Here is a 23472-nt window from a genome sequence, read left to right on the forward strand (position 1 = left end):
TTGGGTTTGTCTGAGGCCAGTTGCTTCATGGATTCATAAAGAGTCTTGTTCAGCACCTCATTCCCTAGGCTCTCTAAAGCTGGGGCAAAGGATTCTGCCATGATTTGATTAGCTCTGCTTCTGTTTCTTGACTTCCTAGCCTATTTTTTGGTAGTAGAAAACAGATATTTGTTTCTTCAGAGAAGTACTGCACTGAGTCTCTTTAATGCTTGAGTACAGAGCTCGTTTCAGGCAGGACTTATTGAATTGCAAGTGGCAGAATCTTGAAAGAAGATGAGACCATAATGTATTGGCCCCTATGAGTGTCAAGTCCTGTGACAACTCTAAATTTGGGGAAGACTAGCTCTGTATCACATCAGCAGTCTGTCTCCATCCATCTCTGTGCTATGCTCCCCCCTTTGTTGGCTTTAGTTTCAGGCTTTTCCAGTATGGTGGCAAGATGGCCACCAGGCACTGAAGGCTTGCTGTCTACTAGCTCAGCTCCCCACTGGAAAAGAGTGGCTCTCTCTCAGTGGACCCAGTAGAGTCTCAGTATTCATTCTAGCTGGCCAGGCTCTGGTCCCTCTTCATTAGCTGTGCCAATCACTGCGGCCAAGGAGAAGAGTACACTGATTGGGCAGACACTCGTCATATTCTGAGCTCTGGAACTAAAGACTGGTGGGTCATTCAGACCTGAAGTACACAGATTGAGAGTTCAAGACGGTTGTTTCCTCAAAGGGAAGTTGTGCAATTAATGGAAAAGGGAGGAACAGATGCTGGGAAAATTAAAAAATAAATAAATAAAAGATGCCCCCAGCCAAGCTCCAGACCAATGCCCTTCAGTGAGGATAATCTACAATCCTGTGGTTGAACAGATTTGGTAGGCAAAGCCCGGAATGTGCCTGGAGTAGAAAAGATTCTAAGCCTGGTTCCAATAGTAGTTAAACTGCAACAGTGGAAAGTCCTAAAACTTCAGCTTTCTCATCTGTAAAACTTGGAGTGAAACTTAACATTTCTAATTTACTTGTCTAACATCAGCAAAGCAAAATGTAATACTTTAAAATTTTGAAAACTGGGCAACGTTTTTCATAGTAGCCCAGCAGGTCACCAGTGTAACCCTCAGCAAAGATGATGGTTATCATTTACTATTTTTTTTTTAACATCTTTATTGGAGTATAATTGCTTTACAGTAGTGTGTTAGTTTCTGCTTTATAACAAAGTGAATCATTAATTTTGTGGTAAAACATGCATTTCTTTTTTAAGCTTCAGTCTGGCATATTGGTAAAAGGCGGAAACTGCAGTTTCTTAACCTGTGTGTACAACTGAAAGTAGAAAATGAGATGGATTTAGAGCCAGAACTGGAAGCGAGTGCTTGCTGCTTCCTCTACTGCCAGCAGGGGGCCCTGTGCAAGTCACTTCTCCTCCGTAGTCTCAGTGCCTCACATAGTTTAGGGTCCCCAAAAGGAGAGGGTTTTACAAGGACTTGGGTGCAGGTAGTTTATTTTATTTGGAAGCAGGAATGAGAAGGTTGGGAGAGGGATGGAGGACATATGACTGTGTGTTACAGAAGTCACTTCTGCAGGCAATGGGGGCCTCTATAGGGGCTTAATTCTATGGAGATCTCTCTGGAGCACACAGAATTCCCCTCTAATTTGCCTATCAAAAAGACAAGAGCCATTTACCTGCTGGCTTCTGTCCTCTTTTTGTTGATTGAAAGTTTCCCCCAGGGGTACAACTTCCCACCCGTCTAGGCTCTGCTGGCCCTTGGATTAAGGAGGCAGGTCCAGGGAAGAAGGAGGAGTGATGTGAGCACTGCCTGTGCTTGAGGTTCCATGCTGGCCTTGCGAGGCAAGGTGGGCTCACATGAAACTCTCCACATGACAGCCGCAGCTGAAATCGGAACTGGGAGAAGGGGAGGTGACACAGGCCCCAGAGGCATTGACTACAATGTCCTTACAATGCAAAATATGGGTGATAACTTCTTCCAGCCTTATAGTGTGTCCTCATTAGGAGGATCAAGTGAAATCACATATGAGAAAGAGCTTTCTACAAAGCTCTTTTGACATCTACATGTCAAAAACCAAGCTAAGGAAAAGGAAACAAACAAGCAAAAAAGCAAAAACCCCATACACATGTAAGGTATATATGGGTGTTATGTACCTACATTTAACAATTTTAATTCTTCTCCAACAAAAATACATCTTAACATTCAAACCTCTAACATTTGAGGGGCTCAGACCCCAAATTTTTATGTATAAATATTTTAAAAGTAGATACCATTTTAACAAACTGTTAAATATTTTTTGTATCTGTTTATCTTAACAAATATACCTCTGCAATGTCCTGGAGACATTGTAGATGTCTTCGTATTTAGAACTCTTGGATATCTCGGTGTTCCAAATGGAACACGGTAGAATAAGGAAAGCCAGCTCCTGGTTCCAGCCCCTATGCTAGGAATTCTGCTTCTGCTATCTCTTCCAGAATATGTAACCTCGGTCAAGTTATTTTATCTCAGGACTTCCATTTCCTCATCTGTAACATCAAGTTAATGCGACCCTCATAGCAGGGTTGTTGCTCATAGTCTGCATAAAGTGTTTATACATAGTAGACATTCAATATCTGTTTATTTCCTTCCCCCCCCCACCACTATTTCCCCTTTACAAAGAAAGAAATTGGGACTCAATTGCTTAAGTTGCTTTGCCAAGGTGAAATGACTGGTTAGGGACAAAATTAAAATTAGAACTGAACTCTCTCGACTTCCAGCCCAGGGCTCTTTCTACAAAACCCCATGTCCCCTTCATGTCTGTGATCCACCTTCAGAGATGGAATCCTGGACTCAGCCCGCCCGGAGCTCTGCTGGCTGAGGAAATGGGAAGCCTCATCTTAGGCTGCTGTTTGCTGTTATTCCAGAAGGAAATAGCTCTCGCAGCTTGTTGTGGCATTTAATGTTTGGCTGCAAAATAAATCCCCACATTCATTTGTAAACATCTCAGAGTCTATCCCGTTTCAGTTGAGAGCCTGAGGATATGTGTTTAAAGAGAGCTTTCCTGGGCTCTAAATCAGAAACTGCAGTTCGTGTGAAAAGCTTTGGGGGACCTACAGTTATCTATTTTTCCCAGAGAGGTCTGTTTAATGTTTAACATTGAATTCTTTTTGCCCAGATACCTACTGTGTACACAAACACCTGTGACAGGTCTCTGGGTGAGCGAAAAGTGTCTTTTCCTATCCCAGAGGCAGGCCTTTGACAGGCCAAGGCTAGGACATTGTAGAAATCAGTGTATTGCCAGAAGTTATCCTCAGATTTCACCCATCTGAATGTGAAGTTCTTGTCTGAGTTCTGTCACTGGAGGATTAGGTTCCAGTAGGTGCTTATTCATCAGTTGCCCTTATTCAGTGGGGATAATGATGTCAAAGGCATTGTTGGGAAATAGTCTCAAAAAACTTTTAAGGAAATATGTAACTGGCTAATAAGAGATTAACCTGAAAAATTACACTAGACCAGCGTATGGGGTACTGACTGCGTATTTGCTAGTTTTGTTCGTATTTTGGGTGGACATTCCATGTGTTTGTGATGCTGTCTTAGGTCATGGGCTTTGGACCAAGCAAATTTTTGTTCTTCATCCAGCTTCTACCTGCTGTAAAATGGAGGATGCCCACAGGGTGAGCGTCTTGAAAGGGTGCTCTCAGTGATTGTATCAGAGAGGAGACTTGGTCTCTGGCTCAGGCAGGATGAGAGTAATCTTCATAACGTCTCCCAAAGTCAGCCTGGGGACTATTCATCAGCTTCCTTATTTACTGTAGATTTTAAATTTTTAATCAGTGTAGAAAAGATTTGAAGAGGCAAATTCTAAGTAAGCCTGCAGGCTGTAACATATTTTGCAATGTTTTTAAAACTTTTTCTTCCTGCTTTTCTAAAACAGAAAAACCATGCATTCGAAGTAGGAAGAATATATATGTATATATTTTTTGCCTGCTGTTGGGTCTTCGTTGCTGCACGTGGGCTTTCTCTAGTTGCGGCGAGCGGGGTCTACTCTTTGGTGCACGGGCTTCTCATTGCGGTGGCTTCTCTTGTTTTGGAGCACGGGCTCCAGGCGCGTGGGCTTCAGTAGTTGTGGCACGTGGGCTCAGTAGTTGTGGCTTGTGGGCTCTAGAGCGCAGGCTCAGTAGTTGTGGCACACGGGCTTAGCTGCTCCGCGGCATGTGGGATCTTCTCGGACTAGGGCTCGAACCCGTGTCCCCTGCATTGGCAGGCAGATTCTTAACCACTGCGCCACCAGGGAAGTCCCAGGAAGAATATTTTATTTCTAAAGTGATACTGAAAATTTCTTTGTGGGCAGCAATCTTAGTGTTCATTAAAATAAGAACCAAGCATAAATATAGCTACCTATGTTTTGAAATATTTTGTCTATAAATATCTGAGAAACTTTCCTCCTTCCGCCTAAGAATTTCCCCAGGGTAAGTGCTTTTCTCATAAGTGAAAAATATATACTATGGTGGCAATGAAAACCCAAAGGCCTGGACAAATAGTCCTTACCAGTAATGTTTCAATTGGGGTGCTATGTTCCATATATGCTATCTATCAGGTTGGTTAAAGGTGAAAATAGTTTTCATTTAACTTACCTATACAGTTAAGTCCCCTACATATGAATGAGTTCCATTCTGAGAGCACGTTTGTAAGTCCAATTTGTTCGTAAGTCCAACAAAGTTATCCTAGGTACCCAACTAACACAATCAGCTATATAGTACTGTACTGTAATAGGTTTATAATACTTTTCACACAAAGAATACATAAAAAACAAACACAAGAAATGAAGAAAACATTTTTTAATCTTACAGTACAGTACCTTGAAAAGTCCAGTAGTACCAGCTATATCACTGCTGCTTTAACACTTGCTTCCGGACATCTTGGGCTTGAAATAAAGATACTGTACTACTGTCTCTATACAGTACTGTACAGTTAAGTACACAAAAGCACAACCACTTGTAGAGGATGCACGCATGCGACAACGTACGCCAGACACATGAACTAACTTACATGATTGGACAAGCGAACGCACGTTCGCATCTTTGAAAGTTCCCAACTTGAAGGTTCGTATGTAAGGGACTTACTGTAGTTTTTCTGTAGGTGTAACCTGATTGGTTAAAACTGCTTCAGAGTTCTGTATTGTCAGTTGTTGGAAAGGGCAGATTAAAGCTTTCAGTGGCTATTTTTAATAAAAAGTCCACCAAGGCTAATTTTGGGTGCATGTGAAAGTTCAAAATATTTCTGTGTGTTTTAGGGACCTAGGTCAAGAAATGATCTCTAAATCTCAGCCCAAGACACTAATACTAATAAATATGAAAGAACAATGCTTCCTTTCTTTTCCCTTTCACACCTTTCTGCCTAAATAATTCCCTGGTCCCTTGCAGATGCCTTCCATAATAAGACTTGCAAAATTCATCTTCACGCAGAGCTGCTTTTAAGCTGATTGCAATGTCTACATATTGGTTTTACTTGAGAAGCTCAAGGTCATGCACACCTGGGTGGTGCATTGAAATTATTATTTCAAATTAATTTTGAAAATTATTTTACAAATTGATATTTTTGTCAAAAGTCATCTGTCTTTCCATCCCATCATCAGCCTACAAGTAACAAATGAATTTAATTAGTTTCCTCCTAAGAAGCGAACCTGCAAAGGCTGTTACTGAAATGAAGATCAAGTCTGGGATTCAGAGCGGAAGCTGAACGGATTATGGATTTTCCTTGAACAGTTTTAAGGGGTGATGTGATATGACTTATGGTCAAGGGCACAGGCTATGAACGTTAAAGAAATGTTTCATTCAGAATCGAGACTTACAGTCCAATGCTTGGTATCATCTCTCAGGTTTAAGTTTGTCCAAATGTGGAATCAGAAGACACAGCTCTGAGCTGGCCTCTAATCTTGGGGACAAATGGCTTGATTCCAGTTTTAAGCTTCCTTACATATGAAATAAGGTTGGATTGCTTGACCTCTAAAATCTGGTGGCTCTGATTTTCTGTCCTCGTGACAAAGGTGAGGAAGTATAGGCGGTTTACTACACAGGGCTCTGGACCTAGCTTCCTGGTCCAACCCTTGCCTCCACCACTTTTAAACCATAAGATTTTAGTTGCATTATTTAACTTCTCTGTCTCTCAGACAGAAGAATGGGGATAACAATTTACTTACCTCATCGAGTTGTTGTGAGATAAAGCGAGTTGATGCACACAAAATGCACAGAATAGCACCTGTTATACAGTAAGTGCTCAATTAATGCAAACTGTTCTTATTAAGGCTTTTATGATAGGTTTTTCCTGCTTTCCTTTATAGCCATGTTTTTTCTCGGCTAAAGGTCTTTATGCTTGCTATACTCTGCCAGGATATATCTTCTACTTCTTTACCTAGTTAACTCTTGTTCATCCTTCAGTTCCCCTGCTTAAGTACCACTTCCTCCAGGAAGCCTGCCCTGAACCCTGCCCCCACCTCAGACTAGGTTAGGTACACCTGCAACATTTACTAGCAACACTCAGCACACTTGTAGTTAATTACTTGTTCGAAGTCTGTCCTCCTTGCCAGGACATGAGGGCAACGTCTTGACTTGCTCCCTTCTGTGGAATATGGCACCTACATGAAGTAAACATAGCACGTGTCAAGTAGGTGCTGGAGAACATTTGGATACAGGCAGTCATGTGATTGAATCCAGAGAGTGACAACAACTAGCTGCCACCTTGCGCAAGATCCTTGACCTCTCTGAGCCTTACTTCCCTTGGCTGTAAAGTAGGGATGATAATAGTGGATACCTCGGGAGGGTTGTGAAGATAGATAGATGTCTGTACAGTACTTAGAAGAGTGGCTTATGGAAGAATATTTTTAAGTGTCAGTTCTTTTCCTTACCCTGAGCCCCATGGTAATGCAAGTGTATTGCCATACTAGTCAGAGGAGATTGAATGAATCCTTTACTGCTGATTTCCAAGGCCACAGCAGTAACCAATATCATTCCTTACTAACTGCAGAAATAAAAGGCAGACAAAATCCAACCTGGATCTGCGTGCACGTCCCCTTTCCTTCCCCCTGACCCAAAGTTACTTATTGCTTTTGTTTTCTCATCATAAAAGGGATAGTGGTATGTGGTAAAGCTTCAGATAATACCTAATGTATAAGACTAACTTGAAAGCTACCATTGCGATTTTATTTCATATTGAATGATAACTTGTGTTTTGGAGCCCTTCATACCTGCAAGTGAATTGCCAACTTTTTTCATAGCGTTTTACTAGAACTTATAGCAATAACTGGGCAAATGGCTGCAATATTTAACAGTGATGTAGCCCTGTGTTGGTTTTCCTGCCCCCCAAGATTATAGAGCTTGATATATTTAAAGAATCGTTCTTACACAATTAATCAATTTTGAGGAGAATGGGAAAAACCAGCAACAAAAATCTCCCTTTCTTTTCAAGAAATTTTTAGGAAGTTGTGCTGTTTTAAGTATAAGCCTTCCTTACAGCCAACAATAGAATTAGAAATAAGCAAGAGTGGGCTTGTTTGGGTGTCAGCTGACCTTTCATATTAACAAGTGGTGTTTTGTGAAAAATTCCTTCTTCTTACCTTTAGTTTCCAAATTGAAAATCTCAGAACCACTTTCCAGAGTGGTATGTAGTCCCAGAAATTCTGGTAGCCATCAAGTTCCTCCATTCAGGCTCAAATAGAAGGGCAATTCTGAATGTTTTTGCAGAAGTTTGACCTACAGTTCTACAAATTGATCCCTTAAAGCTTCAATCCCTCCTACCGTGAGCTTTCCTGATGTAATGCCTGGTCAGACAAATTAAATTCTTGTGTACCAGTGCTGGGAGCCATTTGTAAAGTGTAAATGAAAGTGTGCTCTCCAGTTGCCCCGTCAGGGACAAATTGCCAGCTGCGTTTATCATTACCCCATTCTGTCCATCTGTTTGTCATTTGGTTGGGTGGAACCAATTCATAAATAAAGAAATACGGCTGAAAGCTGCAGGTCAAATAATACATCTTTTCTTTTTTTTTTTCTTAACTGTGATTACTTAGGGGTTTTGGACTTTCCTCTGCAGTTCATTTTAGTGTAGAGCAAATCCTGCATAAAACCAAGTCTGTAAAATTGAGAGAGACTTGGAGGCCTTTCCGAGCATGAGGTTTTCTTTCACTCCTGTCGTATTTACCCTGGATAACTATGGGATCTTAAAGCAGGGTGCTTAACCTGCAGTCTGTGGATCCCCAAGGGGCTCATGGATAGAAGGCAAGGGGTCCCTGAACTTTGGTTGGACAAAAATTACGCTCTTAGTTTTACCGACTGAAATGTAATGTTTTCTTCAAATATGAATGTAATCAACAAACTGCAGTGGCATTAGCAATTCCTGTGACTTTGTCACCGTTAGAATCACAGATATGTTCTTATCCCATTACAATTGTTGCACGTATCTCAAAATACCATTTATGGTTATCACTACTATGAAATTATTAAGTCCATTGCTAAGTATTGTTATTTAATGTGTTAATGAAGAAGTATCTATATTAATATATCATAATTTTTTATTGTTTTGGTAATTGTTTCTAGTATAACTGGTTTCCTGTGTGATCCTATGCATTTTATGCATTTAAAAATATTATTCCAAGAAGGGATTCACAGATTTCCGCAGACTGTCAAAGTAGCACAAACAAGGTTAAAGACTTTTGTCTTAAACACTTTTTTTTTTTTTTTTGGCTGTGTTGGGTCTTCGTTGCTGCGCGCAGGCTTTCTCTAGTTGTGGCGAGCAGGAGCTACTCTTCATTGCAGTGCGCAGGCTTCTCATTGCGGTGGCTTCTCTTGTTGCGGAGCACTGGCTCTAGGCGTGCGGGCTTTAGTAGTTGTGGCACACGGGCTCAGTAGTTGTGGCGCACGGGCTTAGTTGCTCTGCAGCATGTGGGATCTTCTCGGACCAGGGCTCGAACCCGTGTCCCCAGCACTGGCAGGTGGATTCTTAACCACCGTGCCACCAGGGAAGTCCAAGACTGTTGTCCTAGACCAGGGGTTGGCAAATTTTTCTACAGGGTCAGGTAGTAAATATTTCGTGCTTTGCCAGCTATATGGTCTTTTTCTCAACTATTGAGCTCTGCCATTGTAGCAGGAAAGCAGCCTAGACAATACCTAAACAAACAGTTGCGGTTGTGTTTCAATAAAACTTTATTTACAAAAACTGGCAGGCAGCTGAAGTTTGCTACCCCCTGGTTTAGGGCATTGTGTTATTCCTAACGTCTAAGTTTGAAGATATTTTAATTCAGCTCAATTCACCCTTTACTAGATACTTACTATGTGCATACATTCATCCAAACATGTACGTATTGAGTATCTTCCACGTGCAAAGCATGTGCAAGAGATTTCAGGGTGAATCAGCTATTGCCTCTGCTTGGACAGTCCAGTGGGGAAGGCAGGTGAGCAGAGTCCAGAGCTGTGAGTGTTGCGGGCAGGGGTGGGGGCCAGGGGCCTAGAGGAACACAACCTTGACATCTAACCCAGTTTTGAAGGAATCTGGGAAGGCTTCTTACAGGAGCTAAGGAGGACATATCAGCAATAACCAGGTGCAAGGGGAGGGAGGAAGCAACGTGAAAAGGCTCAGGCCAGAAGAAGCTACTCAAGCAGTGGCTTGGAGGCAAAAAGAAAATGTTCTTGGACTTGCTTAGAAACCTGGAGCTCTGTGTAGTGAGAGATAAGGCTGGGTAGGTAAGCAAGGTTTGGAGCAGGAAAGCCTTTATAAAGGATCTCGTGTTTGTCCTGACAGGAATAGGGAGCTATGGGAAGGGTTAAGCAGGAAAGGAATTGATAGTATTTGCATTTTGAAAGATCACGCAGACATTCCAGGGAACACAGAGATGAATAAGACAATCAGCATGTTAATGAGCTCACAGCCTAGTAGGGAAGACAGAAATGTAAAATTCCATTAGAAGGTGGTATATTCAGTGTAATGGTAGAATCAGATTTAAGCGGTAGGAGAGTCCAGAGAAGAGTCTTTTCAATTCTGTGTCTGAAATGATGCTTAGAAGGAATAACATGAAGGAAAATATTGAAGGAAAGAGCCTCCAAATAATCCAAGGTCCTCCAGAAAACATTAAACCATGGAATGCTAGGTCCCATACTGAGGGAGGGAGGACACACATATCTCTGGTTGTACTGTAATTAGGCTTTTGGTTCGCTCCATCTCAGGCCTATAGAGTGGCCTCCACTGTCAAGGCCATTCTGGATGTTCTGTGGATCCCCTAGAGGGCTGTTTTCTGCTCCAACGAGTTCCTCTCTCAGAAGTATTTTCTTAGCAGGATTTAACCATTCCTAGCCCAGTTTCCTAGTTAATGTCTGTAACATGCTTGAATATCACTCCCCACCTCAGCTTGAACTTTCTAGAGAAGGAGTTCTCAACCCGTGGGCTCATTAGAAGGTAAAGAAATCAGCTGAGGGGGTCCTGACCAACAGGTTTTCAAAAGTAACATGAAACAGAAAAGAAAATATCAGAAGGCATCACACATAATAAAAATAAGAATTATTTCGTGAAACTTGTGTTTCTGCTGTGCGTGCATATTTGTGGTGTGTACCGGGTCACAATGTTCGATGTATGTCTTATTGTGGATCATTCACAAATGTTGAAACACAGTGCTCTAGAGAGTGATGTATCTAGAGCATACCTGGAGTTTAACAGGCTGCATTTCCACTTTATGAACATTTATCTGTAAGTCATAAATTTGTCTTCATGGTTGAAAAAAATCTGTTTTCTTTATTCTTGGAGTTTTAGAGTTGGAAGCACCATCTAAGGTATTCTAGAAGAAAAACTTCTTGTCCAGTGTTTTTCAAATTATGGGTCACAACACTTCAGTGGGTGGTGAAATCAATTTAGTGGGTTCTTATCAGAATTTTTAAAAAAAGAAGAAAAGAAAGGAAAAGAAGAGAAAGAAGAGAAAATAGCAAAGTGAATAACATAGTAAGGAGAGTAAGGATACGTATTTTTTCTTGAAACTTTTCTTTCAGCTTTGTACTCACATGTGAGTCATATACATATAGTATATATATATGAATAGGTATATTGGGTTGCTATACAAAAATGTATTTCTTACTGTGAGTTGAGGTCAGAGACATTGAATGAAGTCCAACCTCCTACTGTGTTCAGGAAGTAGCTGGTTACATTTCTGATGGATGGCCACCCAACCTCTGTTTCAAGACAGCTGCTGATGCAGAGCTCAGCCCTTTCATGCAGTTGACTTTGTTGTCAACCATTCCTAATTGCCATCAAAGGGTCTTCTTTATAATGCACTGCCATTGGCTTCCCTGTAAGGAAACATTGGGCCTCCTAGTCCAATATGGAAAACACAGAAGGCATCTTCACCATCTTCATTTGACAGTCTATTTCTTATCTAACAACACTGGAATATGTTCACTATATCCTCTCTACCCCAAGCCAATCAATACCAGCCCTTTGATCTCTGCCTCAAGTGGAGATGGGTCTAGAGCACTTCTGCCAAGTGATCAACCTAGAAAACCACTTTTTCCTAGGATATGGGCACTAGACCTTTTCAACAGCAGGTAGTCCAGAGAATTCATATTGAGTTTGTGATCAATGCCCCCTGCCTTCTCCATAGATCTTTGCCACACCAGGTTTTCTCTGCTTTATTTCTATGCCATCAGCTTTTTAAAAAACCTAATATAAGATTTTACATTTATCATTTGAGTTGGCTTTGCCCTTGTGTTTCTGCACACGGAGGTCATTTTGACTTTTTATTCTGTCATGAATGTCTTGTGAGGTCACGTTCCAAGCAACTATTTGCATTTCCTTAAGTTCTTCTTTTTCAGATAGTTTGTTAGTGTATATAAATGGAACTGATTTTTGTATTTTTTTTTTTTTTGTATCTTGCAACTTTATTGAATTTGTTCATTAGTTCTAACAGTTTTGGGGTGGAGTGTTTAAGGTTTTCTATATATGATACCATGTCATCTGCAAACAGAGACAATTTAACTTCCTCCTTTCCAATTTGGATGGCTTTTATTTCCTTTTCTTGTGTAATTGCCCTGGCTAGGACTTCTAGTAGTAGGTTTCTTAGAAGTGGTCAGAGTGGGCACATTTGTTTACCCTTGTTCCTGATCTTAGAAGAAAATTTTTCAGCTTTTCACTGTTGAGTATGATGTTAGCTGTGGGCTCGTCATATATGGCCTTTATTATGTTGAGGTAAATTCCTTCTATACCTAATTTGTTGAGAGTTTTTATCGTGAAGGGATGTGGAATTTTGTCAAATGCTTTTTCTGCATTTATTGAGATGGTCCTCTGTTTTTTTTCTTTCATTTTGTTAATGTGGTATATAAGATTTATCAATTTGACTATGTTGAACTATTGTTGCATCCCAGGGAAAAATTCCACTTGATCATGTAAGATCATTTTAATGTGCTGTTGAATTTGGTTTGCTAGTATTTTTTCTATTTCTGTGAAAAATGCCATTGGAATTTTAATAGGGATTGCATTGAATATGTAGATTGCTTTGGATAATATGGACATTTTAACCACACCTCTAAGGTATCACCTACAATTTCTACTTTTAGTTTTCTCAAGTTAAAAATTTAAAGTCACTTGCAAAGTTATCTGACTACAAAATCATTCTAGAATTTTATAATCTTTTCACTCTTTTACAGTTGCCTTGCTTTCACTTAGTTCAAAGGCAATTATGTTTTAGTGGTTCAGCTTTACCAAGTCTTTCAAAACCATTAAACATAGCTATCACTTATATTTTTTACTCATATTCACTAGTTTATATAATATGGCATTAAATAACATAATTACAATAACAAACATGAAAGTCATAAATAAATTTGGAAATAAACACAATGGACTCTTGATAAGCCAACAGCTGAATTAGTGGGAACTAATGAGGATCACTGGTTAATCTAACAAATTGGTAAAGTAGAGGCTGACAAGGAAGGCTTTGACTATGTGTGATATGCAGAGAGGTGCCGTATATTCATTTACCTACTTATTTATGGCTAATGTTTTTATATATTATACCAATCTTTCATATAGGTTAATTGATCATTCATGTTAGGAACCCATATTATTTATTCTCTTTGGATATTCCATACGATATTTTACATGTAGTTGGTGCTTAATTTATCCACATTCATACATAGAGCTAATGCTGCACTCATCTCTTCTCCACCCAGAGATGCTCTATTCCTTTTCAGTTATCACAACTCAAATATATTTGAAATCTAACTTAAATTCTTCCTGGTCTCATATACTTTCCCCAGGATGCCAGTTCACATTGACCTGTTCAAATATGGCTCTTGAAATATGCAACTTTTCACTGGCTTCCTCATGGTCCTTAGATGTATTATCTGCCAATTAGATTATAAATTCCCTGAGAATGGAATTGTGTTTATAGTTCCTTAGAGCCTCCCAGAATATAACTTCTGTGATGGATGCATGGTTGATAATCATTAATCACCTGCCAACTGAATAGCCCAAGGCAGCCACCTACTGGGTTTGATGGTACCAAGAAAAATGATTGTCCACTAAGGGTGAACTTGGCAATAGTTGAGGTGGTCAAAATGCCACAAGAAAGGGAATAAAACAGAAAAATATACCACCCTGTGGTATTATGACTTTGGATAAATTATTTTCCTTCAGTGTCCACGTGGGTAGAATGAGAGAATGGACTAGACAGTGACTCTAAAAGTTTTGGGATCATGATTATCTTTGAGAATCTGATAAGAAGCTGAGGACACGTTTCTTAGGAAAATGAAATGAAGTTCACACATAGAATCTTGCATGTAATTTCTGAGAGCCCTCAGACACTTGGACCAAACAATCTCAAGATTCCTGATAACCAGGCTGGATGCTAATATTGCCAGTGGTAATGCTTCCTCCCACCAAAACGAACCAGTGGGTGTTTTGATTACTTGAATCAGCTAACTGGGTTTTGAATAGTCACTACTGACCGAATTGTATCTGTCCCACCTGAACTCCCCCGCCCAACCACCTTCCAAAGATGTCCTACTGACCTCCTGAGATACAGGATGCACAACCCAACCCTATCCCGCTATTTGGAGAAGTTTTTAAGAGCCTGCCCTACTGTTGGCTGTCCATCTGTACCTGGGATGGCTGCACTTTCTTAGGCTGCTTCTTCCCCTCTAGGCTTTTCCTGGTTGGGGAAATTGGGAGGTTAGTGTTGCTATGGTGATTTGACTGGCAACTTTGTAGTTAGGATGATTTTCTTTAGTGAAAAAAGGTAAAGTTATTGTTTGAGGATGAACTAAGACAATACTTTTGCCTGATTATCTCTCTCTCAACCTTGCCTTTGCACTTTTGTACCTCAAGAGACTCTAAAAACATTTAAATGCAAAACCCATGACAAACTCAGAGGCAAAATGTTAAAGGTTTTGGACTGGTATTCAATCTACATGAGCTTTCCTCTCTCACTGTATATAATGAAATTAAATGTTAATGATGTCAATCTCTTATTAGCTGAAAATATAGCTTTCTTTCTTGCATTAAATGAGCAAATAGAAAATAATCTCTTTTTTTGTGGGGGATGGGAAGCTGTAATTTTTACATGAAAATTGTTGCAGATATTTGCAGGTAGCCCTGGGTAGACAGTGGCACATTCTGAGAGCAGTGACAGGTCCTTTCCTCTATAAATGCCACAAGGGAAACTTAGCAAAGGATAACAGGAGAGTTTTATCTAAAGATCATATCTTTCCTGACTTTACTGTTAGGCATCCCTGTGGCTTTCCTCTGTGAAGTGATTTTGTTCTAATTTGAGTTTGTAAATGTGTTTCCTTCCACTCACCAAGGTTTTCCCTTTGATGACAAAGTTAGTTTACGTGAGAAATCCATCTTTAGGGAAAGGATACCGAGAAAGAGAAATGAGCCCTACATCCTACAGTGGACATGCTTGTGACCTCTGCTTCTCCAAACACATGAATTCTTGTGAGATATGGGCCCCATAAACTCCTCATCAGCACGGTGAGCCCAAGGAAGTATCTTTTGCTGGGCTTAAGGACTCCATCTGGCTTTCAACAATTCTTGCTAATGAAAAACTAGGAGGGCACATATTAGAGAAATCCGTGTACCGTCCAGGCATCTTCTTTTAGGAAAATGAGTCTACTTCCTTGCTATTAAGTTGTTCATAAAGGACAAACATCAATATTTTTTGCTTCCTGCCTTCCTCTAAATATCTGTGAGCAGAGGGGTTTAACAATAGAAGAGCTGAGAGGTTGGTTGGGGAGCAAACTAAAAGTTGGAGAATCCCCCAATCCCTATCACCCCAATTTTTCATTCAGCATCAAGGATCTTCTTAATCTAATCTTCCCCCATCAAACAAAGTTGGCCTCACCATTTATCAGCTGTGTGAACTCAGGCAAGTTACTTACCCATTCTGTGCCTTAATTTCCTCTTCAAAGAAAGGGATGTGTGTGTGTTTAATATTAGTATCTACTGTATAGAGTAATTGTGAGAAGTAAATGAGTTAAACTATTAGAACAATGCTTGATAAGCATTGAAGAACATGATAAATGATAGCTACTATTAGTTATTAACAAAACCTCTCCACTCCCGTTAGACCATTTGCACTGTCCCCCAGCCATGCACAAACATTCCCAAATTTCATTTTGTAGTTCTTATTACCTGGAAAGCTCTCCTTTCTCCCTCCAACTAGGAAGTCCATATAGAACAGCACTGTCCAATAGTAAATGCAAGCCTATATGAAATTTTTAAGTTTTTTGATAGGGGCATTTAAAGGGTAGTAAGAAACAAGTGAAATTAATTTCAATAATATGTATTTTTAACTCACTGAATCCAAAATATCATCATTTCAACATGTAATCAATATAAATATTAATGAGATATTTTACACTTAAAAAAAAATCCATTGTACCTTTTACACTCACAGCACATCCCAATTCAGACGAGCCACATTTCAAGTACTGACTAGCCACATGCACTAGTGCTACTGCATTGAAGCTCATGGGTATAGAGTGAGCAGGTGGCCAAGGGTTGCCTGCCAGCTCTGTGAGGTGGGTACATCCCTTACTTAATGGCTAATCCATGCTGAGCATTTACAGTGTGATGCTGTTACCGAACCAAACTTGGGTCTGCTTGCCCGAGCACAGTAAAGCCGATCTACTGACACCGGGTTGTGGTGAAGGAAAATGCAGCGTTTATTGCAGGGCACCAAGCAAGGAGTCCAGGTAGCTAGTGCTTAAAAGACCCGAACTCCCCGAAGGCTTTCAGGGAAAGGTTTTTAAAGGCATAAGGGAAGGGGGTTGTAGGGTATGTGATCAGTTCATGGACACTCCTCTGATTGGTTGGTGGTGAGATAATCGTGAGTCAATATCATCAACCTTCTGGTTCCAACTGGTCTGGGGTGTATGTGCCTGTGAGCAGCAGACAGTTAACTCCTTCCACCTGGTGGGTGTTTCAGTTTCCGCAAAACAGCTCAAAGGATGTGGCTCAGAATATTATCTTTAGCCCTTGAGGAGGAACTAAAGGTCCTTGACTTTGTTTAATGGCTAAACTATTATTATTTTATCTTGTTTGACGGGTTTTTTTTCCTTTCTGCACTTTCTCACTTTTCTGATTAAATTTATTCTTTGTCTAAAGTTTTTCTACAGGCAAAAGGCAGGCTGAGGACATTGGGAAGAGGGGGTTCCTGTTCAGGGAGGGCCCCATAAGGTCCTGCTCAGTTACATTGCCAGGCACTGAGCTGGGATACAGAGCTCATTTCTCCTTTATGACGGCCCTCTTAAGTAGGTACTTTTATCACCCCATTTTACAGATGAGAAACTAGAGACTTAAAGAGGTGAAATAGCAGCTAGTGAGCAATAGAGGCAGGATCTGAACAGCTCAGCCCAGCTCCAGAGTTTGTTCTCTTACCCCCTGTATGCTGTCCCCCAGATGGAAGCTGGACTTTTTTTTTTTAATCCTTTTATTATTCTTTTTTAACAAACAGCCCCAGGGACAGGGGACCAGGGGAGGGGGGAGGAGGGGAAGCGAGGCCCCAGCCCCGCAACCCTTCCCCACCCACCCCTTTCCCCCTTATGTATTTATAATCTATATACAAGCCCCAGGAGGTGGGGGGCAATCCAGGCTCCTTGTCCCCTGGGGACCCAGGCTCCTGTGCCCTACGGGACGGCCCTTCTCGAGAAGGTGGCCCCGTCCGCTCCCAGGGCTTCGGCGTCCAGCGCAGGGCATCCGGTGGGGAGGCCTGCTGGTAGAGGTCGATGCGCTGGCTGCGGAAGACTCCGCTGTAGGTGGAAGGTGGGACCTTGAGATGGGAATTGAGGCCAGAGAAAGACCTTCCAGCTGGAGGAGTACATGATGACCCAGGTCCCCCAAGGTTGCTGTTCAGTTTTCGATAATCCTGGAATGGCTTTAGTTCTACTGGGTGCAGCTCTGCTCGCCCCAAGCTAGGGCTGAAGGGCCTGGCAGGTGAAAGCAGCACCAGGTAGCAGGAGCAGGTGGGGGTCGCACAGCCAGGCTGGGGGGGCCGCAGAGCAGGGCCCACAGGTAACAGAGAAAGGGGGGGCTCAGGCAGGAGGCGGTGCTGGTGGCAGGGAGCCCAAGTTCACCACAGGCAGCTGTGAGTCCACCGTGGGTGGAAGCATCTGCTGGGCAGGGGCCCCTGAGGGGAGGAAGCCACTTTGGCCCCCAGGTTGCAGAGGAGGAGAATAAAAATCTGAAGGGGATGGCAGATCCTGTCGCACCTGAAACAAGGGTAGGTCTGGCAAAGGGCTGGGGCAGAAAGCTGGAGGGTAGAGGAAGGAAGGTGGAGGGTAGAGAACTCCTCCAGCTGGCAACTTCCCCAGCTCTGTTGCTTGCAGTGTGGAGAAATCCAGAAACTGGCCTTTGACAGCTACCCCAGAGAGCAGTGCCGAGGGTCGGGCTGGGCCTGGGAGGAGGTACGGGGCTGTGATCTGCAAGGGTGCAGTGAGGGGGTCCCAGGGTGGAAACCTCCGTTGTTGGGATTTAGCTGAGAGGCTGTGGCTCCCCCTGAAACCTGAGAACTGGGAGGCCCAGGGCTGCCATAGAAGACCTCAGGGTACAAGCGTTGGCCTGAGGAGCTGGTCTCTGGGCCACAGTGCCCAGAACCCAGGTTCTTGGACTGTGGCTCAGCTGAGGCAGAAGCACTGGGGAGCAGCTCCCAGTCTCGGGCGATGGGAATGGCCTCAGTGACTGATACCGTTAGCTCCTTCTCTGCTTTTAAACTGTCTCCCACCACTAGGCACAGGTCCAAGTCCATGTGAACATTCAGCAAGTTGGCACACTTGTAGTTTTGTGAAGAGTAAGAATGGCCGTGCTACAGAATCTTGTTGGGTTTTCCCATGGCAGTTCACGCAATTAGTCACCCTAGAACGTTTATATTTGTTTATTTTGTGAACAGATTGTGAATAGATGGAATCTGTGCTCTCCTGACCCCTGGGAATGGGAACTGTCAGGGGAAGGCTTGTTTACGAAACATCTGGAAGGCAGAGTCCTTGAAACCGAATTCCTATGTGGGGATCTTTTTACCACAGTCAAGGCCATGCAAGGAAAAGCGGGGGATCTTTAAACAGTGCTTAACACTGGCCCTAAAAATGATCTACTTTCTTTTATTGGCAAGGGCTTAAAAATCATGACCTGGGATTTCAAATCCAGATCACTTTTAGGTGGGAAATGTTCACTCATTTTGATGAGTCTTGCTTCCAGAATTCAAACGCTGTTAGTTTACATGGCCAGCAAGCTTTCCTTCCCTCTGCTGTAACTGAACTACTGCTTCTCATTCTGTTTTGTTTTTTAATCAATAAAGGCCAGATTTTGACAAGAGTTGGACCTTAATCCAAGAGCAGCTCCAGATGGATTTCATGGTTATCAAGGGCCTCGATCCGGACACCAACTACCAGTTTGCCGTGAGGGCCGTGAATCCCAATGGTCTCAGCCCCCGTAGCCAGCCCAGCGACACCATCCGAACCGCCCGTGAGTACTGCGGTCCTTCTGAAGGACAGACAGACGTAGCTGCGTTGCTGGGATTGCCTCCTGAGGACCCACTTGACGGAGGTTTCTTAGCGCCCCGCAAAAGGGCAGTCTGGAAGGGGTTGTCCTCAGCCTCTCCTGCTGTGGTTTTCCCAGGTCTTTGGAAGTTAGAAGCCCTCCACAGGGCCAGGCTGCTTCTTTGTACAGGAGGTCAGCAGGTTTATTTTTGCATTATCCTTAGGGAGTTTGAGGTCAGTTTTCTTTCATGAGTACAAAACAGATCACCTACCAAGATGATGTGCAGCCCCTGCCCCTTTCCATCTTTTGGAAAAAAATGGGTTCAGCTTAGAATCATAGGAGAAAAAGTGCTGCTCCCAGACCCTTCAGGGTTATTCTTCACCAGCAAATCAAGGATGCTCAAGTAAAATCAGCCCCTCTGAAGGATGGTCAAGGAGAATCAAAGTTGCTAGCATGCCGATGTGTATCTGGGGGTCTGTAGCATAGGCTCTGTCATAATGCCTCTCTGGGGGTCTTGGGGAAGCTTGGGCCAGTTCATCAAACCACCTGGAATTTTGTGAAAAGTCAGATTCAGATTGCGGTCTGGGGTTTAAGAAGCTCCCACACGATTCAAGAACTACGTTTCGATTGCTTCGTCCACCTTGCCAATCTGGCTTAGAAACCTTTGTCTTTTGGAAGTGGGAGGCACATGTACGCACGCCTAGAACCCTGTGTCGTGGGGAGATCTCAGAACTGAACTGTTGGCACTTCTTTTGTTTGAAAACTGTAATCTTTTCAGTTTTGCCAGTAAATTCCTCCAGGTTCTTGTGTCTGAAGAGCCCCACTACCGTCCCTGGGTCTCTAAAGCCAGGAAAGGAGCTCTCAGAAAAGAAGCCTACTTAGCGCTGTCAGAGGCTTGCCTTGGCCAGCACAGAGCCCTGCGTTCATTGGTTAGCTGATCTTTCTAAACTCCTCCCCTCTGCTCCACAGCAGCCCTACAGCTGACTTCCGTGCCCACCTGCTGTTTCCAGGGGTGGAGAGTCACCAAGTTCCCTAAGTCCTAGGAATTTTGGCTCTTCTAAAACCAGCCCTTACCCTAACCTTGAATGTTAGGACTCCATCCTTCAAATTGAATTGTTGGGGAATATGGGGATGTAGTGAGGCCACACCCTACACACACACACACGCACACACACACATGCACGCACACACCTACATACACAGTAACTACCATCACCCAACAATTGTTTCACTGCTCTTCTTTAGAATTTAGAAGCTAAAACTCCCCATTCATGCGGCAAGGGATGAAGCGCCTTCTTTCTAGAAGAAATGTTAACAATTTTATTTCAAATCAAAGGAGGGCCACCTTCCGCTCTTGCTGGATGAGATCTACTCTGTAATCTTTGGTTAAACTTTGTGATGCATGGCCAAAAAATGGGGCAACAGTAGCTGAGGCAGGCCTCAGGATCTGACTGTGTTTTGAAACACGTAGTTTGTCTTTTTGTATTATAAACAGAGCAGGCACTCTGTGTTGTGTGCCTACCCACCCTTCCCCATCATTGAACTCCTGCACTCCCATTTTGTGAGCTGCCCCACGCTCACTTCTTTCCTTCTATCCCCTAGTATCTCCTTCTCCACAGAGGCAAGAAAGTGCAAAAAGGATGAGCTCTAACACCTCAGACATGGACGTGGAGACTGGAGTCAGGGGAGGGGGCGTGGAGGGGCATCTCTTGAACTTTTTCTTTTTAAACTGAAACACTAGTCTGGTCTTGGAGTTTCTGATAATTATTTCCCCTTTGGTAGATGCCAGCTCTGTGAATTAAGTGGGATAAGGTATGTGAAAGTGCTTTACAGATATGTAACATTTTGTTACAATTGGTCTCCTTTGTGAAGTAAAATTCATCCTTTCAAAGTAATTGTGTGCAGGGGATGTGGCTGATTCAGTGAAAACTCTCAATTATGAAACATTCTTAAATAAGTCAAATTTAACTGTTTATATATATATGGTTACTCAAATCAGGATAACAGAAATAGAATTTATTAGATAGCCTGTTTCATGAATATATAAGAATGTGCTGTCCTTGGTATTTCAATTGTGATTTTTTTTGGTCATGATCATTTCTAATGTTTTAGAAAAACCTGTATTCTGGCAAATTCATACTTCTTATTCTGCTGTTTGTCTAAACTATTATTTTACCTCCAAAACCCACTTTTCCGTATATAAAAATGCCTAATTACCAAATAGCCCTTATTGGAATTATAATAAATTCTGAATATCAGAGCTACCATTGGGAAAGCCTCCTATGGGCCGGCAGCATCTCGAGCACTTACCTGGGAAACCCCATATTAATCCTTACAAAAACCCTGTGCCAGAGGAATAGTATCCCTTTTTAAGAGTATCCTTTTTTTAAAACATAGATTTTTAAAAATTGAGTCTTTGAAAGATTACATATTTTCCCAAGAATAATAATTGTAAAGGCAGGATTTGAACTTGGGTTTGGCTGACTGCTAAACCACTTCCCTGAGTGAGATTCAAATTAAAGAATGTTCTTATTCTTCTAGTGCAAAATGGCATGAGAAAGGTAAGGTCAGCAATTAAATAAAGTACAGGGCACAGTCCTTGTAGAATCTATGGACTAAGGAAGTTCTGACAGCACAGAACAAGAATTTTAAGAATTTTTTTTCTTTTAAAACCTGTAAGGTGTGTTGCACATACAAAAAGGTGAGTAAAACATACATACAGGTCTGAAATTCTACCAACAAGCATCAGTATAGCCCTGGTAGTTTACAGCTGGCAGCCCTTGTGATTGGTTAGACCCAAGCCAAGAAGTTGTTAAATATTTTGAACACCTCCTGAAGGAATTTGTGAGATGAGTATTTCTACCTGTTGGGCTTCCCCTTTCTCGTAGCTCCTACTCCTCCCCACCTTCGGGTCCTTCCTTCATGGATGTTTTGTGGGTTCATGCTCCCTGAACCGTGAAGCTCAGGACAGATGTCAAGTGGACTACCAAGGTGCAGCGGGCTCGATGGGAGCCCTTGGATCGCACCCCAGACACTGCCACTCGCTGAGCTCCTCTGTCACCTGTTTTAGGCTTGCATGAACCTCCTTTCATAAAAAAATATAACACATCACCTCTAGTTACTCACAAAGCATTGACTTCCCCTGGACCTATTAGTGCCCGACCCTGTTAGCAGACCTCGGGTGCTCTGCGTCTGTAGTTACTGAAAGCCAGGGCCCAGTGTTTGCCTTAACTGGTGCTCAGCCTGAGTGAGGAAGAGCGAGGGTTTTGATGGCTTCACCGGGGAATTATGAGGTGTGTTCAACGTCCACATCTTAGCTCAGCTCCACAACCTTACAGGTAGAAAGGGAAGGAAAAATTAAGATGTTTTAGTGTCCAGATCCACTGCTGAGAACTAGATCATTTCCGACCTTAACTAATACAGATGCTACCCTGTATTGACTCCCATCCTCTCAGCAGAGATTTTCCACACATGTCAGCACATCTGCTCTTCCTCTAAGGAAATACAAGAAAGACAAAGATCATGATTCCTCATTCTTTACCCCATTCTACTCTACTTTTTTTTCTTCCAGAAAGAAATGCCAACAACATTATAATTTGCCTATTATTCCATGGCATTCTATTTTCCCTTGGTTGATCTTATAAATTAGCCAATCAGAACGGGACTGGTGGAGCCTCACGAACACAGGGGCACATATGTGGCTTTGTAGTAAGACACGTATTCTCCCCGTCTGGTGGTCACTTATTTTCTGGGATCCAAGCTTAGCTTGATCAAGAAGGATGGAACAAGTAATAAGGGATATGAATTGTAAATAATAGAAATGGCAGAAGTCAGAAAGTCATGTGTTTTCTTTCTTTTTCCCAAAAACAAATGAAATGAAATGAAAAATCACTCATGTGTGTAACCAACTCTAGGATTATATAACCTTCCCTGGGTATGGAGCTTGGTCCTACAACCCTAAAGCATTTGATTTCTCATGTTCTATCCTCATGATATAAGCAGAGAAAGAACCAATAAGTTTTTCACTGAAGTGAAATTGGTATCCTCAGGGAAGTCCCTAGTAGAAGGTGTTCTTTTGTTCCCAGCAAAAGTCATTTTGCTCCTTTCTGCCTCAGGGCTTTTGTACCTGCTGTTTCCTCTACTTGGAACTCTCTCTCCCCAATCTTTCTATGTCCCTATGACCTCCCTCCCTTTCTTCTTTTATATCATAGCTCAGATGTCACTTCCCCAGACAGGCTCCCCTAAACTTCACACACTGTCTCCTCAGCCCTGTTCCCTGCTTTGCTATGGCCCTTTCACTGCCTGAAACTCTTTACTTATCTGTCTCCCCCCTTCAGTATAAGCTCCATACTGGAGTTGGATCGACTCATTCAAGGTTGTGTTCCTAACACCCTGTACAAAGTAGGCTCTCAATAAAATATTGATTGAGTACATGAATGACTGAATGTGACTTCACAAGCCAAGAGCCCGTGACTACTTTGGTGGCTGGATAACTTTCTACT

General features: G+C 42.3%; 1 protein-coding gene and 1 pseudogene across 1 annotated transcript in view; one reads left to right on the forward strand and one right to left on the reverse strand.

Annotated features, from left to right (window-relative positions):
* Positions 1-23472, forward strand: part of EGFLAM (EGF like, fibronectin type III and laminin G domains) — a 175327-nt gene that overhangs the window by 63333 nt on the left and 88522 nt on the right. Inside the window, exon 7 of the mRNA XM_061187729.1 lies at positions 18789-18955. Coding sequence (XP_061043712.1) covers positions 18789-18955 — 167 coding nt within the window. The remainder of the gene's footprint in view (positions 1-18788; positions 18956-23472) is intronic.
* Positions 16932-18242, reverse strand: LOC133089498 (protein PRRC2A-like; annotated as a pseudogene).

This window comes from Eubalaena glacialis, chromosome 4 (assembly GCF_028564815.1).
Source record: "Eubalaena glacialis isolate mEubGla1 chromosome 4, mEubGla1.1.hap2.+ XY, whole genome shotgun sequence".
Lineage (NCBI taxonomy): Eukaryota > Metazoa > Chordata > Mammalia > Artiodactyla > Balaenidae > Eubalaena > Eubalaena glacialis.